Source organism: Pagrus pagrus (genome assembly GCF_965226575.1).
Source record: "Pagrus pagrus genome assembly, chromosome: 6".
Lineage (NCBI taxonomy): Eukaryota > Metazoa > Chordata > Actinopteri > Spariformes > Sparidae > Pagrus > Pagrus pagrus.
The window spans coordinates 7,051,060-7,074,770 of record NC_140190.1 but is presented as its reverse complement, the minus strand read 5'-3'; the positions used below and the strand labels follow the sequence as shown (position 1 = coordinate 7,074,770).

At 42.3% G+C, this 23,711-nt stretch overlaps 1 protein-coding gene across 1 annotated transcript in view; it reads left to right on the top strand.

Moving 5' to 3' along the window:
* wwc3 (WWC family member 3) overlaps positions 1-23,451 on the top strand; it is a 33,250-nt gene extending 9,799 nt beyond the window's left edge. The window contains exons 2-23 of the mRNA XM_084355264.1: positions 2,378-2,487; positions 2,666-2,866; positions 3,309-3,385; positions 4,635-4,714; positions 7,374-7,503; positions 7,998-8,147; positions 9,039-9,112; positions 11,848-12,096; positions 13,435-13,524; positions 13,904-14,475; positions 14,552-14,672; positions 15,026-15,106; positions 15,193-15,279; positions 16,392-16,587; positions 16,769-16,939; positions 18,542-18,672; positions 18,788-18,935; positions 20,237-20,401; positions 20,508-20,600; positions 20,689-20,919; positions 21,007-21,134; positions 22,638-23,451. Of these exons, the coding sequence (XP_084211390.1) occupies positions 2,378-2,487; positions 2,666-2,866; positions 3,309-3,385; positions 4,635-4,714; positions 7,374-7,503; positions 7,998-8,147; positions 9,039-9,112; positions 11,848-12,096; positions 13,435-13,524; positions 13,904-14,475; positions 14,552-14,672; positions 15,026-15,106; positions 15,193-15,279; positions 16,392-16,587; positions 16,769-16,939; positions 18,542-18,672; positions 18,788-18,935; positions 20,237-20,401; positions 20,508-20,600; positions 20,689-20,919; positions 21,007-21,134; positions 22,638-22,704 (3,352 nt within the window). The 3' untranslated portion in view covers positions 22,705-23,451. The remainder of the gene's footprint in view (positions 1-2,377; positions 2,488-2,665; positions 2,867-3,308; positions 3,386-4,634; positions 4,715-7,373; positions 7,504-7,997; positions 8,148-9,038; positions 9,113-11,847; positions 12,097-13,434; positions 13,525-13,903; positions 14,476-14,551; positions 14,673-15,025; positions 15,107-15,192; positions 15,280-16,391; positions 16,588-16,768; positions 16,940-18,541; positions 18,673-18,787; positions 18,936-20,236; positions 20,402-20,507; positions 20,601-20,688; positions 20,920-21,006; positions 21,135-22,637) is intronic.
* Positions 23,452-23,711: the final 260 nt, after the last annotated feature.

The following is a 23,711-nucleotide window of genomic DNA, read 5'->3' as shown; positions in this document are numbered from 1 at the left end:
CATGGTTCCTCCTTCATTCTTTCTTTCTGCCCGGTTTGAGTGTTTTTTAAGTATTTACAAGTGCAGTTAGTGTCTCGGCATTTGTTTACCTTTAACAAACACTTGAAGCAGGAGCAGGTGGGGAGTGTGCTTGTGTTTGCTTTGTCCTTGTGTCTGGCTGCATGCACAAGGCTCATGAGAATCCTTTTTACACGCCGTCACCAAGCTACCCACTGCAGTGTATGTGTAGTTATTGAAGACATGGCTGCTTGTCTAGACAGTAATTATTGGGATCTCGTGTGACTCTTTTGTGGCACTTATAAGTGCTTGTCTGAGCCCAAGGGGGTCAGAAGGATAAATCTGAGGTGTCGGGAGAAGAGTAAGAAGTTAAGAAAGAAGCATAAAACCAGTCTGTTCCAGGAAGTTCTCTGAGCTTTTTAGGGAATTTATAAGGACAAGGTTTTTTTTGTAAAATAGTGAATAGGTTCAGGCCTCTTGGTTGGACACAACAAGGTATTTGAAGGAGGGAGTGACTTATTTGTTTGTTTCAGAGCCAATACTGATATTGATAGTACAAGAGGACCTATTATGCTTTTTCCCTTTCCTTTGCTGTTTTATATACTGTATGTTCTTCTGCATTTAAAAGGTCTTTAAAGTTAAAAAGGTCAAAGTCCGCACCAGCCGAAGCTCCTCTCTCCCACAGAAATCACTGCTCTTGAAACGCCTCGTCAGTAGTCCCGCCTTTAATTCAGTTTCATTGTGACATCACACTATGTCACCATGTCACACATTTGCATGGTTAATACGTAGTGACTAGTTTGGCACACAAGAATGGATTTAGCACACTGCTACTGGTATTGGTGAAGTGATAGCTGAGAACATGAAGCCAATTTGTTTTATTTATTTCTGGTTTGCCACATAATAAATGCTTTATTAAACGTTTTGAGAAAGTGGGAGCACCTCTGTTTTTCCTACTAATACAAATCATCAGCCTGTATTTCATTCAGCGTTGGTGGTGTTTTGCCTGAAAACCAAGTCACTGCTGCAACCAAAGTGAAGTTAAGATCTAGTGCAGTGAGTTAGTCCTGCGTGCCTGTGTGCACAGAGGAGAACTGCTGCCTCTGTCTCCTGAGGAATGTGGTGCAGAATGCCTCAGCTACCGTCCCTTCGCCGTGTGCATACCTCGCCGCAAAATCAGGCCTCATGCACTGTCTGCATTGTGAGCATACTGTGGTGGAAGGAGGTCAGTGCCACTGGACCCCCTTTTGTCCTCGCTGATTGATGGTAATCAGACAGTTACTGTATGTGCTGCTGTCATCAGACCCACTGGTTCACAACTCGCTGATATGTGTAGATTAGTGGAGTTAGTGTGTATCAGCCTGATGTCATTAGCTTTGCCCTGTTAGAGCCTGACACAATGTTTATGTGTGTGTGTGCTGATGGGGCGCATATCCACACACATAGCTTAATAAATCATCAGTTTTCAAGAAATGTTTCATGAACATAACCTGAATAGCACAGCAAATTTCTTTTCAAATAAAGAAATAGATCAACAATAAAAACTTGCTTACCCAACTGGGCAAGTAGTAAAAGAAATAAAGTATTAGTAGTAGTATTAGTAGTAGTAGTAGTAGTAGTAGTAGTAGTAGTAGTAGTAGTAGTTTTTAACCGCTGACCACCTGGACTGATCTGCTCCCTGCCCAAGAAGCACTGAACTGAACACCTCTGTAACCTCATAAAACTCACCAGCTTGTCACCAACATAAGAACAAATAGTTTCAAGCCAAATAAAGGTCTGCCATGATAATATTGATGCGCTTTCTCTGATAAATCAGTGCATTCAAGATTTAAAGAAATAATTTGCTCCAATGAGGGAAACCTAAGAATCACATTATAACATTTCTACCCAGTGAACCAGAGTTTTTGGGATTGGCAAACACAAATAATTGAAGTCCGTTGTAGAAATACATAAACATTATTTACATGCATTACACACTTTAAAACTTTCTTCATTATTTGTATTTGTGCTGTGAAACAAAAGCTGTTTACTACTCTGGTCAACTGATCTGGTGCAAGTCAAGATTCAGTTTTAATGCTGAGGGTCAGGCTGCGGAAAGAGGGAATATTCCTTTGAACAAATGTTGACTTTCTGCTTCTTTCCCCTCGATTAACGCCGAAACACCTTTCATAAACATGATAAATGGAGCGCAGCACCCTGTGGGCCACTTAATGCAAACAGGGAAAATTACTTAATGTCCGAGATCGGATTTCTGTAAGGCAATGTGAAATCCAGTTAACATAGATATTGGCGAGGTCATTATTTCATGGGCTGATATTAAATTGCACAAGTGCATTCCTTGGGGTCACTGTTGCACTAAATAGATTTTAAATCATTTCAGGATCACCAAACCGCTGACGTTTGCCGACTGTGTTGGAGATGAACTGCCTCTCGGGTGGGAGGAAGTTTATGACCAGCAAGTGGGAGTTTACTACATCGACCACATCAACAGTGAGTACTGCCCCACTTTCTTCCAAGCACTTAAAATAACAAAACAAAACAAAAAAAGGTGTGAATGAAAATAAAAACATGAACACAGAGCTCGCTTCCTGCTTCTCTGATTTATAATATCTCTCATCTTTATCGGATTATTTGCTTACGTGACACCTGTGTTGTGTCCTGGTTTCAGAGACCACCCAGATTGAGAACCCGCGGACTCAATGGCGGCAGGAGCAGGAACGCATGCTGAAGGAGTACCTTGTGGTGGCCCAGGAGGCCCTCAAAGCCAAGAAGGAGATGTACCTGGTCAAGCAGCAGCGTCTGGAGCTGGCTCAGCAGGAAATGTTGCTCTTCCATGAGCTCTCTGAGGACAACCGCTCCATAACCAGCAGTAAGACACACACTAATGTCCAGCTGTGTTTCGTAATCAAAAGAATATCAGGAAAGAGAGAAGTAATGGATGAGAGATGTGTGAACTGGAAGGCTCCATGACAACCAAAAACCCGACCTTAGCTGACCTAATTATCTGGCCAGGTGTTGCTTTACGGTTGATGTCCCTTCAGGAGCTGGTGGGGGGCAGATCTATAGAATATCTTCCTAAATCCCCATTCCTGGTTCACCCCACCCTCCCTTTTATCCACCTCTACCCAGTTTACCCTCAGACTCCAGCCAGCTGTCAGACACAAAGCGTCCAGGGGGCGACCACAGAGAGCAAAGGCTGGGAGACGACACTTGATCCCCCTTCAGCTCTTACTAGTGAACTTAAAAATCATCGCTATCAACTAACTGCTGACCCCTCCCTCTCTCTGTCCTTTGTTTTTGTGTCTTCACAGCGCTCTCCGGCTCATCCTCAAACACGAAATACGACCCCGACCAAATCAAAGTGGAAATAGCTTGTAGAAGAGAGCGGGTAAGTCATTATCGGAGGAGAACAATGGGCTGCAGCGAGGGGCCCTTTTGGGTAGAAAAGGGGGCTGGGGTGTGGCCCCTACAGGATACTGTGGCTCTGGCCCGGGGCCTCAAAAGGATGAGGATGAGATCATCATCAAAGGGTCAGGCAGAGGCTAGGTCACTGACTCACACTGCCAAGTCGGACATTTCTCTGGGATCAGTCACATGAGTTAGGGTGTTTCTTGGTTCAGGGTGATTTTATACTGAAAAGATGAGTAGGACTTTATTCTGATGTTACTATAGAAACCACAATTACAGATAACAATCTAATTATTTTGTTAGATGAAAAGCTTCAAAGACAGATGTGTTTTTGAGGATTGTAGGAGATGTATGTTACAGTTGTCCCTCATTATCTGATGATGACAAGTTGTTCAGTACATGTTTCATTATTGACTTGTTCACCAACAAATTACACATTTATAATGTGAAGTAACCAGTGAAGCCCAGTGCTTCGTCGAGGTGGTTTATAGCCAGTCACGTGTTCAATAAAAATCACTGCTCATCATTTTTATTCCTGTAAATGTCAGTATGGACATAGTAAATATTATTGCTGGTTGAAATCAATATGACGTTCATGGTCCCCAGAGGATGAATTGTAATAACTTTGATCCTCTTGGCATGATAATTTCACTAAATGAAATTAAAAATAAAGTTTCTGCTGGTATGCATGAGATGAGAGAAAACTCAAAGACCATAGTTTCAGAGCAGCAGATGCTGAGATACCCTAACTTTTTGTCTGTAGTTTGGATCAGAACCCACAAACACTTGGTCCTACATTTCCCAAAATGCAATTCAGCAGCATCTTTCATCAGACACTCCCTGGTAATTGTTCATATCTCTCAAACTCGACATCCCCAGTTTGTAAAGCAGGCTTCAAATGTTATCACCCAGGCTGAGACAACATCAGGATTATTTTTTCAAACTGATGAGTAAACAGAATGTGGCATGTTAAACCGTTGGAGCGCCCTTTTAAAGTCGATATACAACAACATTGAATTAATACAAAATAAAGTACCAGATTTTTCTTATTTTTCCAAAACGAAACCCTAATTGGACGCCCTCACTACATGAACCACTGTGTGTGTGTAGATGTCTCTCTATAAACATAGCAGAGCGTTCGTGTATGTGAACAGTCATGACTAAGCAGTTTTGGCGGGTGGTGGTGAGAGATGCCCATTGTTGAGCCATGTTAACCCTTGTGTCCGCAGCTCTCCAGACTGAAGCAGGAGCTGGCCCAGGTGAAGCAGGAGCTGCAGTATAAGGAAATGGGAGTGGAGACCCTGCAGGAGTGAGTGTTCCTCTGCCTCTATGTCCCAGGCCCACCCTTCCTCCCACGGCCACCCTTCTCCTTCCTACAACACTCGGCCCCTGCTGCTCCCCACCCAGCAGCCTTTTTCCTTTTTTATTCCCTCCTCTATCTTCTATTAACACAAACTCTCCTTTTCAGTTCCCTCTCTCTTTTCCTTTCCACATGTCTCCTTGTGGTCATACAAACTATTTGATGTGGTTTAGAAACATGTTTCACATGTAGAGGTACAGTTTAACTAGATTATTTGACATTATTTAATTCATCTACATGGTAAATGGTGAGATTTCAAAGATGTGGAGCAAAAAAACCCTTTGACCCATATAGAAAATTTGATTTTAAAGGAATAATGAGGAGATACTTTCCTCTAGCTTGTGTTTTAGAGGTAGTTTCCTATTTTCTTTCAGTTTATTTTGGTATTTAAACACATACACATAGTGTCTTTTGTGCTGGAAACATTTCTGAGCAGCTCCAAATTTCATGTTAGAATTAGAAGCTCCACCTCTCACAGGGAAAAAAAAGAAGAGAGAGCGTTTGAGAAAAGGCAAATGGAGGGAGTTTTTGATGGAAAAGGGGACTCCACCTCAGGAAGAGGATGCACCAGTGGAGTGCAGGGAGCCAAGGCTCAGCCTGGAGAGGAAGTTGCTCCATGGAGAGGGGAGGGGAGGGGAGGTGTGGGCCCGAGAGCAAGTTTCAAAAACACAGAGATATCTGGCAGCAAATTCCTTTGCACTTCCTGAGTCCTGGCAAAGAGTCCCTTATCTCTTAGATAATACACAACTCGAGTGATTCCCAGAATAGCCAGGAGAATACACAGCTTGCAGAAAACATGGACGCATCCTCCCCTTGAGTGTTTTTCTCTTACTTGCGTGTATACGTACTCGCATGTCTGTTTGTGCCTTTGTTTGTCAGTGTGTGCGCGCGTCCTATTGTTTCTTCTGGGATGCTTTTTGCCCAGTAGGGGTTGAGGCCAGGAGGGACCCTACGGCTGTTGTTTTTCCAATCTCAGCTGTTGTCAGCAATAAAGCTAATTGTTCTCCGTGCTCATGTCGCATCAGATAAAGCAAACTAACGTAGAGCTGCCCCCCTCCTTAATCATCACTGCTCCCCTGAAAGAATTCAGGAGTTGGAGTTCGGTGTTTATCTCTTTGGACAAGAATCTTTCTGCTCATCTGTAGTCCACCTTATCTTGATAATCTTCTCAAATTTTCAAACATTATACTTGTTTATTTAACTCCGTATCAGTAACCAACATCTGAACTGGTGTTTTTATTTGCTTTAATCAACCTAAACCTGTTGCTTGCAAAGAAAATGTGTGCATATTTGCTTCTTTACAGTATATACACAGGGTGGGGGGTTCAATACAGGCAGGCACTGAGGGGTGGGTAGTGTTTTTTTTTTTTTTTTGCTAAGCATATAAACTCCCAGGCAGTGCCAATGGGGTGGGGGGAACAAAGCAGAGCTTGTTTTGGGAGGAAGAGGCAGGGTCGGGTGGATGAACAGTACCTGCTGTTGAAGGAGAGTGAAGGAAGCGGGCTGCGGTGAGAGCGGGGGCCACGTGCCAGGCCCAGTGATGGAGGAGGCACCGTGCCGCACTCCCTCCTGCTCCCCGACCAACAGAACCAACCAATCCCCCCTCCTCATACCCACACTCAAGAGTACAAGACCAGTCACTTCAAAGCAGGAGAGCAGATTGGTCATGTTCATCATAGGATCTGTTTTTGTTAATCTACAGAATGATTAATGAAATAGTCTCTCGATATATCTTAGTTTTCTGATGGGTCTTGACTCTTGTAGGGGAGACTTCTCCTCCAAAGCAGCACTTGAAAGACTAAAACATTATCTTAGCATGTGGAAACAGCAATTAGTATTTTCACTGGCCTGTCACATGTAGTGTTAGTATTTCATAACTGACCACACGCCCACCCTGTTGCTAGATAAATAAATGAGTAAATAGTGATGTATATTGTGTAATGATGCCCATCAGGCACATTTGAGCTTTCAGATGTCGTGTCTAAGTAGACTTTTTTGTTTTGTTTTTTATGCAACAGCATCTGTTTTTGTCTTATCCTTTGCTGAGAAAATTAAGAAGGATTTGGATTATGTAAAAAAACATTTCAACAAAGCAGATTTTGACAGATACTACAAATACTTGTGTAAAAAAACTAACTTAACCTCATGTCATATTAATATAATTCAAAGACTATTCATCTTAAAGGTAGAATCATAAAGATCTGTCCGAACTGTTCCTAAACAAACCAGAGAGATAGTAATGTGCTAAAATACTTTTTAGCACATTGCTGTTGTAGTCAAGTTTAACACAAATGAATTGAATCCCTAATTAAAGCCAAATTATTCAGTTCTAATACTGAGGCCAAAAATGATAAATGTAATAATGCAATAATAATAATAAACTTTATTTATATAGCACTTTTCTAAACAAGGTGCTTCACAGAAAAGGAAAATAAAAAAGAAGAAAAACAGCAGTTAAAAACGACACATATGTAGAGCAACAGTTTTAAAAGGAACAGGTACAGAAAATCAGTTCCATAATATCGCTTGATTAAACTCATGTATGAGTTGTCTTAGGATGACGAGACAACTCAGGGAAGACATCTTAACGTGTGCGTTTGTGTCACAGGATCGACAGGAAGATGTCCTGCAGTCAGACGAATTACAAGCTGGACGAGGCTCAAGCCATCTTCAACGAGCTGCGGAGCATCAAGAAGGCCATCAGCACAGGCGAGAAGGAGAGGCAGGACCTCATCCAGGTAAAGATTCCCTCCACATCCTGCAATCTGCGCTTCACTTCTGAAATGATTGTTGTTGGGATATTCTTTGCTGACCTCTAGTGTCTGTTAACCTCTACTGTCTGATCTGCTGCTTCTCATCATTGTCTCTTAATAAAACACATTTCCAGACATGTGAATCACAGACCACATCACTGATTTTGTCAGCATAGCAAAAAAAAATGTAACGGGGTAAGGAGTGTGTTATGAATAATAGACGGTGATTCAGTCAGATTGTCGGGCCACATTTGCAGAGGCATTTCCTGACCATGTCATAGTTTATTTATGAACACATACCGAAGCCAAATGACACACTTTAAATGTTATAATGGTTTCAAAATGAGGAACAGAAGCATTTTTTTATTTTTTTTTACAAGAACTTCAGATTACATTGTTGTTATTATTATTATTATTATTATTATTATTATTATTATACAGATGATTCCTTTGTCAGTAATCACTATTTCATCCCACAGAGCCTGGCTAAGCTGACGGTGAACTTCCAAAGCAGCTTGTCTATCGGCGACTCGGCCAGCGAGGTGGTGAACAGCACTGGAACCGCGGGTGACTCCTGCAATCTGCAGCAGTACTGTGACACTGGCTGTCAGACTGACATCATGGGAGAGGTAGGTGACGCTGCTACTCCTCCCTGTCTCCCCCGAAAACAAAGGTTTCCGCTCTGTGAGGGGGAGACGTGAGGCGTGATGTGCTCATTCTCCGAGTCATATAAGTTCAGTTTAGGGCTGCAACTCACAATTATTGCCATTGTTGTTTTACCTGTCAATTATTTTCTTGATTAATCGATTAGTTGTTTGGTGCGGGAAATGTCACCATTGTCGTCAACAATGATGATCAGTGTTTCCCAAAGCCCAACACGACGTCCTCAAATGTCTTGTTTTGTCCACAATGCAAAAACATTCAGTTCACTGTCATAGAGGAGTGAAGACACCAGAACATATTCATGCTTAAAGAAGAATTTTGACTTTTTTTCTTAGAAAATTACGCCAGTTAATTTAATAGTTGGAAACTAATCGATTGATTGTTGCAGCTCTAATGCAGTGTGACCCACATTTCTTCATGTAAACATCCATAATTCCTCTTCCAGGACGCTCCTTATAACTACAGAACTTGCCTGAGAATCATCATATTTTTAAGTTTCCTTCAGCATCAGATTAATCCAATGCTAGTTGTCTGAACATCTATGGGGACATTGCAAACAGGACATATATACAATAGCTAATTTGGTATACTTGTAATGGCTATTTTTCCAAAAGTAAGTACATAAAACTAGGCTAAAAATACAGGCCTCAAGTTGTGGCATATAGGGTAGATGCCCTGCCCTGAAAGTGTTATCAGCTGCCACAATGATGACTACATCAGCTGCAGGAAGCTCCCTACACTCCCCTCATACGTCTGAAATGACTATCCTGTAAGCCATGTCGCAACTGCTATTTGTGATGTAAACTGCTGTGGTTTAAAGGCACTTTAAATCTTTCTATGTTTCCTCTTTTTTTCAGTATGGTTCCCAAGATTCCTCGCATTTAGTGGACAAAGTGAAAGTCAACTGGCAATATGAGGAGGCCAAGAAAAAGTAAGTGCGTCTGTCTGTTTTGTTGTTTATCAGCCATAGTACTATGACACACCAGCATGCAGCACTGACTCACAGGCCCTGTCAGCCCCCTCTCGTTCCTCGGGGCCTGCTCGTAGTCCAGTGGGAGGGCGTGTTATGAATAGTATTTGCGCCCGGTGGCCGTGGCTGCTGAGCGATGTCTGGCCAGCGGAATGAGCTGGGTGGTCACATTCTTCCCTGGCCACGCTGCTGCTGACTGTGTGCTGCCTTTGTGTGCACAGCCAGATAGAGCGCTGCCCACCGCCTGCCTCGGTGTCCACCCTGCTCCTCCACAAGGTGGTTTAATATACACACTGTTTGGTTAAATATATCCCAGCTGACCCTATAGCGCACGCGAAATTACACGCTGTCAAAATCAACATTGAAAGAAGCCTGAGCTTCTGGTAATTTTGATGAGGAGAGTTTATGAATTCAGCACTGGTATGACATGAAGTTTGAATGATTGACACTCTCCTGGTTGGACAGTGTATGTTCCAGCTGGGATGATAGCTGCAGCAGCAAGAGTGGCAGTGTTATTACGCTGGCTCCATGCACGCTTTTTTTTTTTACAAGATTCAAGGGCCCTGACATCAGGGAGGGAGGGAGAGAGAGTAAGTGAGAGGAGAGACCTGTGGAAACTTGCATGCTCTGTCACTGAGTCACCCTGTCTGAAATCCAGCATACATAAACACAGTCATTTCATCAGAGGAGAGCGAGGACTCGCTCTCTCAGATCCCACTTAACTCTGTCTGAATAGATGTGTGGCTGACACACACCTGTAAGACCACTGGCTGATGCAGCAGTAATGGCTCAGCAAAAAAAATGACTACGCTGAATGCTGTCATTATAGTCGCAGCATCAAATGTCTGCTTGGCTCAGATTATGTGGTCTTACATTGAGCTGATTCTGCCATATTGCTGTAAACACTTGTGCAGAGTGCACAGAGGCTGCACTTAACACTGCAGCTCACATTAACTCAGCAAACACTCATGCAAATATTGTTTATATTAAGTAGTCATCACATTTTATTATATTAAGTGTTGCAACATAATTCCAACGAAAAATAGTATGTCCTGTGCACAATCTTTGTCTTGAGAAAGGTCTTGGTGACAGAAACATTTTTTTTTTTTTTTTTGAGTAATCAATGCAGTGGAAAGTGTGCGCAGGAAAATACTAATTTCATTGGAATTGAGTTTTTTGGGATTTGATTCTTTGCACCATTAAAAAAGAAAGTGGTGTGCGTTTTGCCTTTGACTCATCTAGTGTTGCAACATAAACCCAAAATGATGTACAGCTTTATCGAAAATCCTAATTTCTTTTGAGAAAGAAAGTTATCATTTGACATTTCTGGAAAAATGCTAACACACTGACATACAGCATGTCAGTGTATTTTTTATGTATCAATCTTCAGTATGTACTTATTAGAGGTTGGACACAAAGACATGACATGACTTTGTGAGTCTTTGGCTTGTGAAACATACCGTGGATCTGATATCACTGTGTTGCTGTTGTTGCCAGAACATCATAATTCATGTTGGCCCCAGACCCTCATTTCAACTGAGCAAAACGTCCGTCTGTCCAGTCTGCATCTGGAGCAAGCTGTTCTGATTGAATGCGATAAGTGCCAGAATCAGGAGACCAGGATTATATCCCGTATCCCATTTCACATATATTGCTCTACTATTTACTGATTATCAAACCCAAATGGAATCTGCAGATTTTATTTTATTTTATTGACCTTTTACACTTTACTTATAAAGTGGTAGACAATATTCATTTAAGATAACAAAGAATCTTTTTGACCGACGATAAGCAAACATACTACATTAAAACAACCAAAAATGATCTTGGGCAGGTTGGAATCTATATTTTGTTCCTCAGCAGTAAATATAAAACTTAAAACTAATTGAAAATGACACACGACTGTTGCACACATGCAGAAGGGGGTGGAGATGTGTTAATGTTCTGAGTTATACAACACCAACACAGTGATATCAGATTGTGCATGTAACCTATAGCAATGCATTGTTGGATTTATAATGAGGGAAATGTGTATTTCCATTATCCAGATTTTTTAACAAATCTTGTGCTTCAGACTTAAGATTTAGTTGTTTTTCTTTAGCCTCTGAATGACAGCTTACATATTGTTGTACATACAAAACTGCATAATTCATTCCATACAGTTTTATAAGAGAGAAAATATGTTGTAGTGGAATTATTAAATACAGTAAATGAAGAGTTCCTACTTATAATATTAATTTTACCTTGTCAGAGATGTTTGTTCGTAATCAGTTACGCTGATTTTTGATAGCTGAATGTCCGACTGACTAAATACTGGCAATTATATTGTGATAATATCCTATCATATTATTCTGAGTATATAACGGTTCATTGAGCCTTTGTGAAAATGAAAAAGCAAGACATTGTGCATATGTTGAAAATGATGGATGATATTGTGAAGTGTGTGATCTGAGCTGAGAGAGAGGGCTGTGAGGAGAATGAGGGTGATGATTTTTAATTTTTGATGTGCCCTTCACTCAGAGTGCCAGGCACATTTTGCTCCAACAGTTAATGTAAACATATGTTTTCAGTTAGCGCTTGTGCCGCCGCTGATGTGTCTGCTGTACCCGTGGTTTACCCAGTGCCAGAGAGAGAGAGAGAAAATTCAAAATATGCATTTTGAACTACGTTGTTCTTCTTCCTCGCTGTCCTCTCAGGGTGCAGAGTATACAGCACCAGCTAGCACAGCTGGACAGTGAGAGCTGGTCGGGGCGGGCCGAGGCGGACCGTGACCGGGACTTCATGCAGCTCCTGCGCGAGAAGGAGGCCCTCCTGCAGGAGATCATCCTGGTCAGCAAGCAGCAGCACTCTTCAGAGACGCTGCTGCAGCTGGAGGAGGAGCGCTCCAGGCTGGAGGAGGAGGTGCAGAGGGCCCACAGCTCCCAGAGCCAGGGAGCCAATCAGAGGTGAGAGAGATGTCAGGGTTTAGGATTTTAGCACCTGCACACTGGACTTCTAGATAACACCTTTTTTACTGTTTTGTTTTGTTTTTTATATGAGTATAAATGTCATGAGGGTCATGTTTAACAATGTGAATCCATTTTAGAAATAAAATGCATGAAAAAATTGGTAAAAAAATAATTAGCCACGTGACACACACAAACACAGTGCTTTCATTTATCTGTATGCGCAAGTTTAAACTTGGCAATAACATAGTAAGAGTCATGAGATAGATATCACTCACAATCAAATGCCCGTTAAATGAATTGCTGATTTTTTAGCCTTTGATTAATGAGCTGTACAGAACAATCAATCACCTGTGAACAAGATTGCAGGCTAACAACATCAGCATCACATCAGGTATCATAAAGGCATTTTACTGCATGTTAGTGCACTGACAGACAGCCAAATGAAGACTTCATGACATATGACAAGGGTTTGTTGCTACTGACATGGTCTTCTTGGTTGGTCCTGTCAGTCAGACAGAGATCTCCTCTCTCCATCATCTCCACCACCACAAACACAGCTTCATAATGTTTCTGACGTGTGCAGCTTGAATATAGAAACCAGTTGGTTTCTCTTTTTATAACATGGATTAATCATTGCATGCACATGTTCTATGTATTCAGTCACCGTGCTATATTGATACGATGAAACCACTCTGAGGTGACTCTAAGCAGATTTCTTCTTCTTCTTTTTTCTTTTTTTCTTCTTTCATTTTTTTCTTTCTTCTGCTCCTTTTTCTTCTTTTTGTCTTCTCTTTCTTTTTCTTCTTTTTTACTTTTTCTTCAATTTTTCAAAAAAATTCTTCTGCTCCTTTTTTTCTTGTTTTTAATTTTTTTCTTTTTTTGTTCTTTTTGTTCTTTTTTACTTTTTCTTCAAAATTTAAAAAAAATTCTTCTGCTCTTTTTCTTCTTTTTCTTATTCCTTTTCTTCTATTTATTTTTTCTTCTTTTCTTCTTCTGTTTCTTCTTTTTATTTAAATCAATCACATTTATTCTCCATTTTATGTAAAATGTGTCATTGTGTGTTCACTGTGAGGTTATCTATTAGTCTTAGTGTCATGCTCCTGTGATTGGAGGGGTAATAAAGCTGCCGTCATAGCCCAGTTAACCCTTTAAGATGGTGTGCTTTCTGATGTGGACCTGCTGTCTGCTGGATTTTACAGTAGGATAAAGACATAAGACGGACATGATTATTTTTAGGGTAGACCAGACAAGTTTCTCTGCAGTATAACCCTTCTTAGACTCAGACCTCATTTAACTGGCTAAACTTAACTGAACTTCTTCTGCATTTAATGTCAGGATCCTGCAGCAGGAGAAGAGGAACGTTCTGCTGAGGCAGCTGGAGGAGGCGACACGTATCACCACCTACCTTCACTCCCAGCTGAAGAGGTGCAGCACACACTCACTTTAAAAGCTTTCTGTTTAGGGATTGACCAATATGGTTTCCTCAGGGCTGTTACGCATACAGATGATTAGTAATGAAAGAGACTGATAAGTAATATTTGGAAGTGATTCACATTTGCAGGAAAAAAATACATTTTGATGTCAAACTTTAGATTAACTAGTGTTTGAAATACGCTTTTGAGGAACTTAACTTGAGTTTGGTTAGTAATTACTTTCTAGATTCATATTATTCAGTATTAAGTGGCTATTGCTGAATTTGGCCCCAATGATTGTTCAATGATTGTTCAGGTCTATCACTATTGCAGTTGTTCCTCAGTGCACCTCTGTGTCTTCTCTCACGCGTCTCTGTCCTCTGTGTCTCCAGCCTGTCGGCCAGTTCTCTGACGGTGTCGTCCAGCAGCAGCCGTGGCTCTCTCGCCTCTAGTCGGGGTTCGCTGGCGTCCAGCCGAGGCTCCCTCAGCTCCATCAGTTTCAGTGACATTTACGGCGTCCCCCAGTATGAGCGCCACGACGGGGCTGGGGAGCCGCTCGACCCCCACCTACGCTACCTGCTGCAACCTGAGACTGTGTCCAGAGACTGCTCCATGTATACTCCTGATCCCCTGACCCAGAGCAAAACCAAACGCTCCCACGACACCCCGCAGTCCCTGGCCTCCCTCTCCTCCCGATCCTCGCTCTCCTCCCTGTCGCCCCCCAGCTCTCCCATGGACACACCCTATCACTCCGCCCCTCAGGACTGCCCTCTCACCCAGATGACGGAGGAGTACATGGAGCAGGCGGGTCGTGGCCTGTTGGAGGGGCTGCGGGCGCAGTCTCAAACCCTGTCACACAGCGCCATGTTGAGTGGTGAGGACGCGGTGGGCCCAGCAGCTGTGCATCAACTGGACGGCAAGAGTCACAGAGAGAGCGGGGCTCCGGGGGCTTTCACCTCCACAGGCAAGTGTAAAATCTGAGCCTTGTCCCAAAGAATGAAGAGTACCTGATATCTAACTGGGTGTGTTTTTCTCCATAGGAGTGACTCTGAGGGGAAACAGCGGCAACAGGAGCGGCAGGAGGGCCAGGAGAGTGTCTGCAGGCGTGTCTGAGGATGCTCTGGCCACTGACAGTGGCGTGTTCGAGGCCTGGGGCAGAAGGTGAGAAGAGGTCCACCGTCACATGAACATCCAGCTGTCTGGAGCAACTGCGCCTCCTAGTGACAGAGGAGGCAACTGCAACACCCAAAATACATGGCACTTAAAGTAGGACTGTTGTGGGAATGATATCGTCTTGTTCAAGTGGCATTAAGTGCCATGCAAGCAATGAAGATCAGTCTTTTAAATCTTAGAAATTAATAAAAGTCATCTTGTCTTATCAATTACTTAAAATAGCCAAAAGCTATTAGCAAGTCCACGAATATGTCATGTGACATCGCAGGACTATCTTCATTTTGTCTCCAATAAAAGAGGAACCACATTTGTTATTCCTTGTTTTGTCGTTCCTCCAACAGGGCAGAGGAGTCCGACGAGATGTCCTACATGAAAGAGCTGACCTCTGTGAGCGAGCCCACCCAGATCCAGCTGGGACTGCTGTGAGTAAACTGTTAGTGTAGGCTGTATGTGGGTGGCCTGGTTATTAGTTAGTGTCCAGCTCCATATTCTACTTTATTCTTTACAGGTGGGAGTCCAGTTCTCAGTCTCTCCGGCTACATCTGCTGCAGCTCAAGAATTTGAACAGGTCCACTGTGAGAGACGGCTATAAAGTGTGAGTACGATTAAAGCAACAGTTTGACATTTTTGGCAATATGCTTATTTGACTTCTTGTTGAGAGTTAGATGAGAAAATTGGTACCACTCTCATGTCTGTATGGTCAGGATGAAGTGGGGAGATGGTTAGCTTAGCTTAGCACAAAGACTGGAAACAAAGGGAAGCAGTTATTCTGTTTGTCTGTCGAAAGGTGAAACAACTTCTGAACACTTGTCAGATTTGGGAGTTTCCCATCAAACTGAGCTATTTTTATTTGATGGGGTGGGTAATAATAGTTTTTGGTGACTGTTGAGGATTTTGAAAAATGTGTGAACCACTTTTAAACTCTGATCGAGCTTATTATTTAGACATATGTTTGTGATAAAGCCTGATGAAGAAATTACACATGTTCATTTGAGTAAAGATTTTGACAGTTTTTCCCAAAAAGTTTTTCATTATTGTAAAAGGCAAAATATTTTGGTTGTCCAGATGCAGACACATGTGGTCCAGCCTGCGTGTCTGTAAACATAAAAACCATACATTTATAAATTCGTAAATAGAAATAAAAAATCGAGGGTGTGCCCCATGTGCAGAGACTGTGTCCTCAACACAGCAGCCCAGGGTTCAGGTTCAACCTGTTGTCATCCCCCCTCTGTTGTTCGGTCTCCTGAAAAAAATAAAAATAAATTAACATTTTTAAAAATAATAATGAGTCCCTATATTTGTATGACAAAGGGGGTGAGTTTGTGGGTGTGATTTCACTATTTGGTGCAGTCGAATCTGACCACACTGTCTCTGCAGCTCACTAGTTATCACTTTATATTTTTATACTTCTGTTACTTCATTAAGGGCGGACAACATTTTAACACCTCACTGTTTAATCAGATAAATACATACAAGATAAAGCTGTCCCTTCTAAGGAACCCTGTGCTCGTACGAAAGAATGAAGACCACAGTTGCTTATTTTTAGCACAGGGCAGCTACATGGACAGTATGTTTATAGCATCAGTATCTGATGCTTGACATGAAGTTTAAATTGATGATGATCATTTTACTAAATCTCCAAAATCATAGCTAAATAGTTGTTGTTTTTAATTAATATAAATCTCATGCTGTTGCGTTCATTTCCAGGTACGTGAAGGTGCACTTGATTCCACTGGACGCCGGCAGGGCCTGTGTGTTTTACTGTTGTACAGCGTTGGAGCCACAGTCCCAAATGAGTTTCAACGAAGGCTTCTGCATTCCTGTCCCTGCAAACGCCCTGGCGGTGTGTGCTCTGCAGCTGTCCGTCTGCTCGCTGGGACCGCAGGCTCAGGAGGAGTTACTGGTGGGTCTGAAACGCTGAGAAGCTCCATAGAGATTGTAATAATCGCACTGATGATGATAATGAGTGATACAGCAGCACTGATTTTGTTCATTTTTAAATAATACTTTATTCTTAATGTTGGACATCACTGATCTGCCATTATCTGAATTAAAATACTGACATTGTCTGTGTGTTCCTGCAGGGTACAGCCCAGGTGAGCCTTGCAGACTGTGAGGGAAGTGCAGAGATGGTTTACCACTGGCTGCGAGTGCAGATGTTGAGCGGGACTGAGTTGCCCAGGCCTGAACACAAGAGCCTTAGCCACCGCAGACACCACGACAGCCAGGAGGACGAGCACAGGCCCAGAGCCACGGTAAACACGCATACATATTTTTGTTCTGTGAATAACACCAGTGTCAGTTAACAGAAAATGATGGGATCCGCCTCAGGGACATGGAGAGAAGCATTACAGGAGGTGGAAACGTGTTGACTAAAGTGCTTTACAGATACATTTAAAAATACATTAAGATCATTTACATGAAATAGGAAAGGTAAATATGTTAACTACCAAAAATAAAATTAATGTTAAAGTGACATTCATATATATTATTGATAATTGGAAAAATGTCCTGTGTCATGCTCCTTTTGTAAGGAAAAACAATGTCTGCATGTTATCAGTGTTAATCAGCAAAGTCAGCAGCAAGATAAAGAATATTGTGTTTTCTGAGAACAGACCCCAATGGGAGCAAATATAATGCAAATATAGTAGGACCTAAAATAGAGCCATGGTAAAATGTTTGTTTAAAAATTTCAATCATGTTGTCTTTCTTTGAAATTGTAAAAACAACAGCGACAACGCTGTGCTACACTTTGTCTCCTTTCCTTCTTCTCCTTTAGTGGCAGATCGCAAACCAGTTTAGCTACAAACCACCACCTGCTGTATCAGAGTGCCTACATGCTGCGTTTCCACTGATACAATCAATACCCAATAATATACATTTCCCAGTATGGGGCAGATTTTATATCATGCATCCTTAGTTAACTGAATAATTAAGTTATTAGTGAAGTTATAAACAGTATCAGATTGGAATCAGATTTATAGATGTGAATTAAAACACAATGCAACCTTAGATTTTTACCTGTACTGTAATTTACAGTATGATTTATATTTTATGGATACAGTTATTTGGAATAATTAACACAGTAATAACTTAACACATGATAAACACAAGCACCAACAAATAGACCAGTCTCTGTTGATTGTAGCAGTAAGCTGACCAGCTGATCCCTGCACTGTGGAGGAGAACTGATCTTACCAGTGTCATTGTGTGAATAGCAGTCGATGTTTGTCAGACTGTTGTGGTAGAAAATCTCTCGTTGTCTTCGAGGTCTCAGTCCTTCCTGCTGTAAGTTATATGATAGAACTGGTCAGATATTTGCACAAGCAGCAGATCTACACCTTCACAATAAAACAAGTTAAATGACAAAACAACAGAGTCAGAGCTAAAACACAAAGAGTGACAGTTTCATTTGAAGGATTTTTCTTTACTGTTGCTTTTATCATCTTGTGACTGCTCGGAGAAGATTGACATGCGCGGGGCTTGGCTGTGTGCCTGCTCGTAGAGAGTTGGGAGATATTATGCACCTGAGTCAGGGCTTGGGAAAACTTCATGTCGTGCCCTCTTGCTGGCACGGTACTAAAGAAATGAGCAATCCTGAGGCATTACTAGGGAGAAATAAGTAGATTGCCCCATTAAATGTATTGAAGTGTAAATCCTGCCTGCCTTGCCTTTGGGAGAAATCTTCGTGATACTGTTGTTGAGTACCTTGTAGCCTACAGTGTGCAGGTGTGCAGCTCATAAAAGTGAATAATTGACAAGAATGTTTCTCGCGAGCCAAATGAGCCTTCACACTGTCAGAGCAGGGAGGAGGAATGTTGACAGTGTGTCCGATAGTTTTCTCTGTGACATTACAGGACACTGTGTGCACTCTGCTGTCACGCACCACCAACACCACCACCACCTCCCATCTGGAGGAACGGGAGGGAGAGCTGGAGCTGCAGAGGCTGGAGAAGAAGGATGAGCCGGGGGAGGCGGCGTCTGAGAGGTGTGGTTTTTTTTCTCTTCTCTTTCAGCTCGACCCAAGTTCTGTCATGTCGTGTACAAAATCACTTGTTTTTCCTTCAGCACGTGCGTTAAACTGACAAGGGTATACTTTGCAGGAGTTGGCAGGCGGAGTCCGTGGACAGCGGCTGCAGCAACAGCACAGCGTTCACCGCTGCCTGCTCAGAGGGGCTGTGTCCAGAGGGCATTTGCATCACCACCGGAGGGCGCTGTGAACAGACGACCAGCAAACTCTCTACTATGAAGGTGAAGTCTGCAGCAGTGATGGTGTGGAGCTGCGTATTCACTGACACGTAAACGCTGCATTCCAACATTCAAACTGCTATACTGTTTAATATGCCAGAAAAACATTTAGTTCGTCCAATGCAGTATGCCAAACATACAAGAACGTATTCTGCATCTGGTCCCATTGTAGTCTGCATGCTTTTAGCTCAATTCTGACCCCGATCCTCTGCGAAGCTAAAGATACGTCACATCACCTGATAGATGACAGCTAATTGGCTGCAATTCAAGTCGCATACTTTTTCTTATTACGCTTTTCTCCACAAATCCTGGAACTATGCACACTGTTCTGTGAACTCGAAGCTCATGTATCAAAAAACAAAACTCAAGACTGCCAAACTGGACACACTGCCAGCGTGACTAGTGCGATTCTCAGTGGTGCTTTATGTAGAGTTTCAGCGTCTCGTCTGTTTTTACCGAGACATGTGCGCTGAAAAAACAGACCTGAAAACGACCTGTAGACAGTCATATCAACATTATACCAGCACTTCACTACAGTTTTAATGTCTGTATCTGTAGAATATGTCACAGACATGAAGAGAATACACACCGTGCAGACGTCTCACTTCACTGATGTCGCTGATGCTCTGTAGATCGGTACCAGTGATGTTCTGGGCGGTTTTAATCACCCACTGAAGAGCCTTCCTGTCCTAGGCCGTGCACAAAACATACAGTACCAGTTTGTGGTGTTTCCAGTCAGGATGCTTTCTGTTGCTCCTCTGTAAAAGTTGACCAGAATTTGGCCGACTTTGTTCACCTGGACAACGCTGGCCTTTCAAAATGCCGCAACTTAATTACCAATTGGTTTTACCCGCTGGCAAAACACTTAAATCACCTGTCAGAGCATGAAAAAGGCCTCAGGTGACCTCTGATTTGTTGAGAAAAAATATAACACCATGGAGAACTGATAGTAAAAACTCTAAAACTTTTCATGTTTTCAACTAAAAGTTTACAGTCTGGGTATCTGATGTTGAGTTTAGCCTGATTACAGCTCATCGGACAGTCAAATGTGTATTGGAACCTATTCTAATAGAATGATTGTGTCAATGCAATATTTATACGACATATTCACAATATTTTATTACAAGCACGCAGACAAACCCCCCGAAATGTTAAAAAAGGAAACAATTTATAGAGTTGAATATGTAACCAACTCATGAAGCCAAAACATACACACATATTGTCACATAAACTTGGAAATAATCAGAAAATCGAAGGATTCAGAAAGTGAATTAAAAGTGTGTGTGTGTGACTTGTTGTTGCAGGTGGAGAAGGCCACCATGACGGAGGGCGTGTTCCCGGAGCTGGTGCGAGTCCGGCCCAAAGAGAGGGGAGGTCGCTGGGGTCACGCCTCGCCATTCATGCGCGGCAGCACCATCGTTCGCTCTCAGACCTTCTCTCCTGGCGCTCGGAGTCAATATGTGTGCAGGGTGAGTTTGTGCAAATGTTTGAAAAGAGGTAATCCTGTGTGGACAGTCGGCTGTTGACTCACATTTACGACTCAGTTTGAACTCCTATCTGCATTTGATCTTTCAGTTATATCGCAGCGACAGTGACAGCTCAACTCTACCAAAGAAATCGCCCTTCGTCAGGAACACGTTGGAAAGAAGAACGTTGCGATATAAGCAGGTACAGTCACATTATAATGTCTCAAGTGTCCACATGTAAAAGTGTTAAGTATCTAGTTTCTGAGGGGTGTGTGTGTGTGTGTAAGCAGCAGTCGTACCGCTCCTCCCTGGCCGAGCAGCCGACACGTACCTCCCTGGACCTGGAGCTGGATCTCCAGGCCTGCAGGACGCGTCAGAGGCAGCTGATGGAGGAGCTGACCGCACTGAGGGAGCTGAAGCTGCGACTGGAAGAACCGCAGGCCAGGGAGGACCCGGAGCTCCCCCACTGGGCCCTGAGGGACGAGCGCTTCCGCTGCCTGCTCAGAGAGGCCCAGAGACAGGTTGGACTGGACGCACAGCATTACAGTAACTTTACAAACAACGTGAGCGTGGGCCGAGCAGCTGACTCTTGTTTTGTTGTGCTACAGGCCAACCAAAGCAAGCAGGAGCAGCGTCAGGAGGAGGCGGCAGAGAGGAGACTGAGGAAGGCTTCCAAAGAGGTTCTGCAGATGAGGGGGCAGAGCCAGAAGGAGCCCCTGCCGGTGCAGACGTTCAGGTTGGGATTATGCTGACTCCTGGTCAGCAGCACTGTTACTCTTCTGGGAATTTTAACCTCTCACTGAAACAGTCTTTAGCTTCAGTAACATAATGTGAGATACTTTGGTCAAGGGGTGGTTTTACCATGTTTGGCCTCCATGTAACATATTTCATAACACACTTTTGCTCCTTTTGAGCTCCTCACTGGTAATTCTTGCAGTTCTACATTTTTTCTATAGTAAGGACATCACAAGAGACTTGACTCATTTTCACGGGTGAGGAAGTTACTTCCTCAGTTGCAGCAAAGCACGTTACGTAAGCTGCCAGAAAGTCCCGTACGTTAAACAGCACGGCAGACTTGAAGAAACTGCTGGCAGCGTTTTTTTGTTCACAAGGGCAATCAAATGGTAAAACAATGCATCATAATTTTCATTTTCACTTTATGTAATTGTATTGGCCTCACAATCCGATTCTTCTGGATGCTTCTCAGCGTATGGCATCGCCAGTGATCTATATCCTCATTTAAGTTCCCCTTTTGTTCTGAAAGTCCGTCCGATAATCAGACCAGAGCAGTTGTCAAAAAAAAAGCTGCATCTTTTCAAAAACAAAACATCTGCAGCGCCGTACACGTTTGTTGTAATCTGCAATTATACTGTTTTCAAATGTCAGCTCTAAGATAAGGCGTTCATTGATTCGGCTGCACACACCTCTCTCAGAGTTGGACGGCAAGGTTGACCGCGCCTCTCCAGATCTTGGCTCATTAGCTGGGCTTGCTGTAACTCTTATTTTTTATTATTTATGGCTGCAGATGTTAGCGTCAGGTGAAAATGGCTAACGTGATTAGTAAGTGCTGTGAGGCAGAAGTCTCGTCCAGTTCGTGCTTCCAGCAAGTTCATAAAATCAGACATGTGCCCTGAGATGTTCGGGTGAGTTTTTTTATCACTCTCATCTGATCCCTGCCTCCCTCCAACATATCTCCTCCATAAGTAACGTTATCCTGTCTGCTTACAATTCAAAGCATGGGAACAATGTTGTAATGTAACGTTATCGTTTCCATTCCTCAACAGTTCATTTGATCTCACATCAAAATCTCACATAGGATCTAATAGGATGTGATGGCATTTTATATCCAGAAGGTCAAAGGTCAAACTTTACTGTGACATCAGAATGTTTTGTCCATTATTCAACGCCATGGTTCAGACTGCTGCTTCTTTCCTTAAGTATAATCGGCCCTCATTTTTTAAACCTTGTTTCATGATTATTTTTTTGTCTTACGTGGAGTCGATACTCTAAATAATGGGCAGGAAATGAGGTTATTTTATATAAAAACCTACCACCAAATCTACCACTATACGGTAGAAAAATCAACAGAAATTGTGTTCATGAAGTCATTACAGTCAGCAGCAGGTGGAGATCTACAGTATGTTTTCATCCAAAACATTTTTTGTTTACCAGTGCAGGCTTTTATTTTGCAGTAAACCAGAATGTGTGTGTAAATATGTTTTCTTTTCTCTTCCTGCAGAGAGAAGATGGCTTTTTTTACTAGACCAAGGTTCAACATACCTCCTTTGCCAGCTGACGATGTATGAGAACTTGCCTCTGTATTATTATTATTATTATTATTATTATTATTATTATGTGACTAAACATGAAGTATTTGTCAAATTTTCTGAGCTCATGAAGTACAAAGTTCTTTCAACCAAGGATGTGGGCAGGATGACACGCAGATCATGTTGAAGATTAGAAGGTTTCACATTTTCAGAAGTGTTTGTGCGGCTATTATAAACATGAACACAGTAGACACACACACAGTTATCGACAACAGCACGGCCGTTCATCTCCTCTCGGGGGAAGACGTCTCTCATGAGGAAACAGTATCTCTCTATTCCTGTATGAGTTACAGATCCTGTTGTTTGTGCTTACAAAAGGCTGGAAGACGGGAACAAAAGTCGGTTTGGACAAATTCACTGTACTGTAACTTATTTTATAGTACTTTTCCTTGAAGGAAATTAAAAAACGCTTCCTGCTTTTTAAGTGTATTTTGTAGCTTTGAACAAATAGCACTTCGATGTTTTTACATACGGTTAAATGGAACTGTCTGATTTTGTTTTCTGTTACCTAATTCTTAAGAGTTATTTACATAAAATGTCACTTTGTAATCCACTTTTATTACAGATGTCATTGTCCTTTTGTTGTTATGTTATTAAAATTAATATTATTTCATGTACTTTTCAATATATGGATGAATATATGACACATTATTCAGATTTTTTTTATGATGTCTGTATGAACATCTGCAGTGTTACCTCTTGTGAAGATAAAACCATTAAACCACATCGCGACGCTCGGCTTTTTAATCGGTTACCTTCCAGATGCAGCTAATAAACAGGACTTATTGAATCTCTGCGGGGATGAAGAGCACACCGTATTCTGCACGCACAAACATTTTCTTCAAGTGTGTCGCGGTGTTGCATGTGATTTTTCTCTCAAACCGCGAACAGGCTGCAATGACCCATTTGAGACTGAAGTCGCCGATTCTTAAGAAGCCGTACCACACAGCAGGCAGGCAGGCAGGCAGCTGTGTCAGCTACTCATC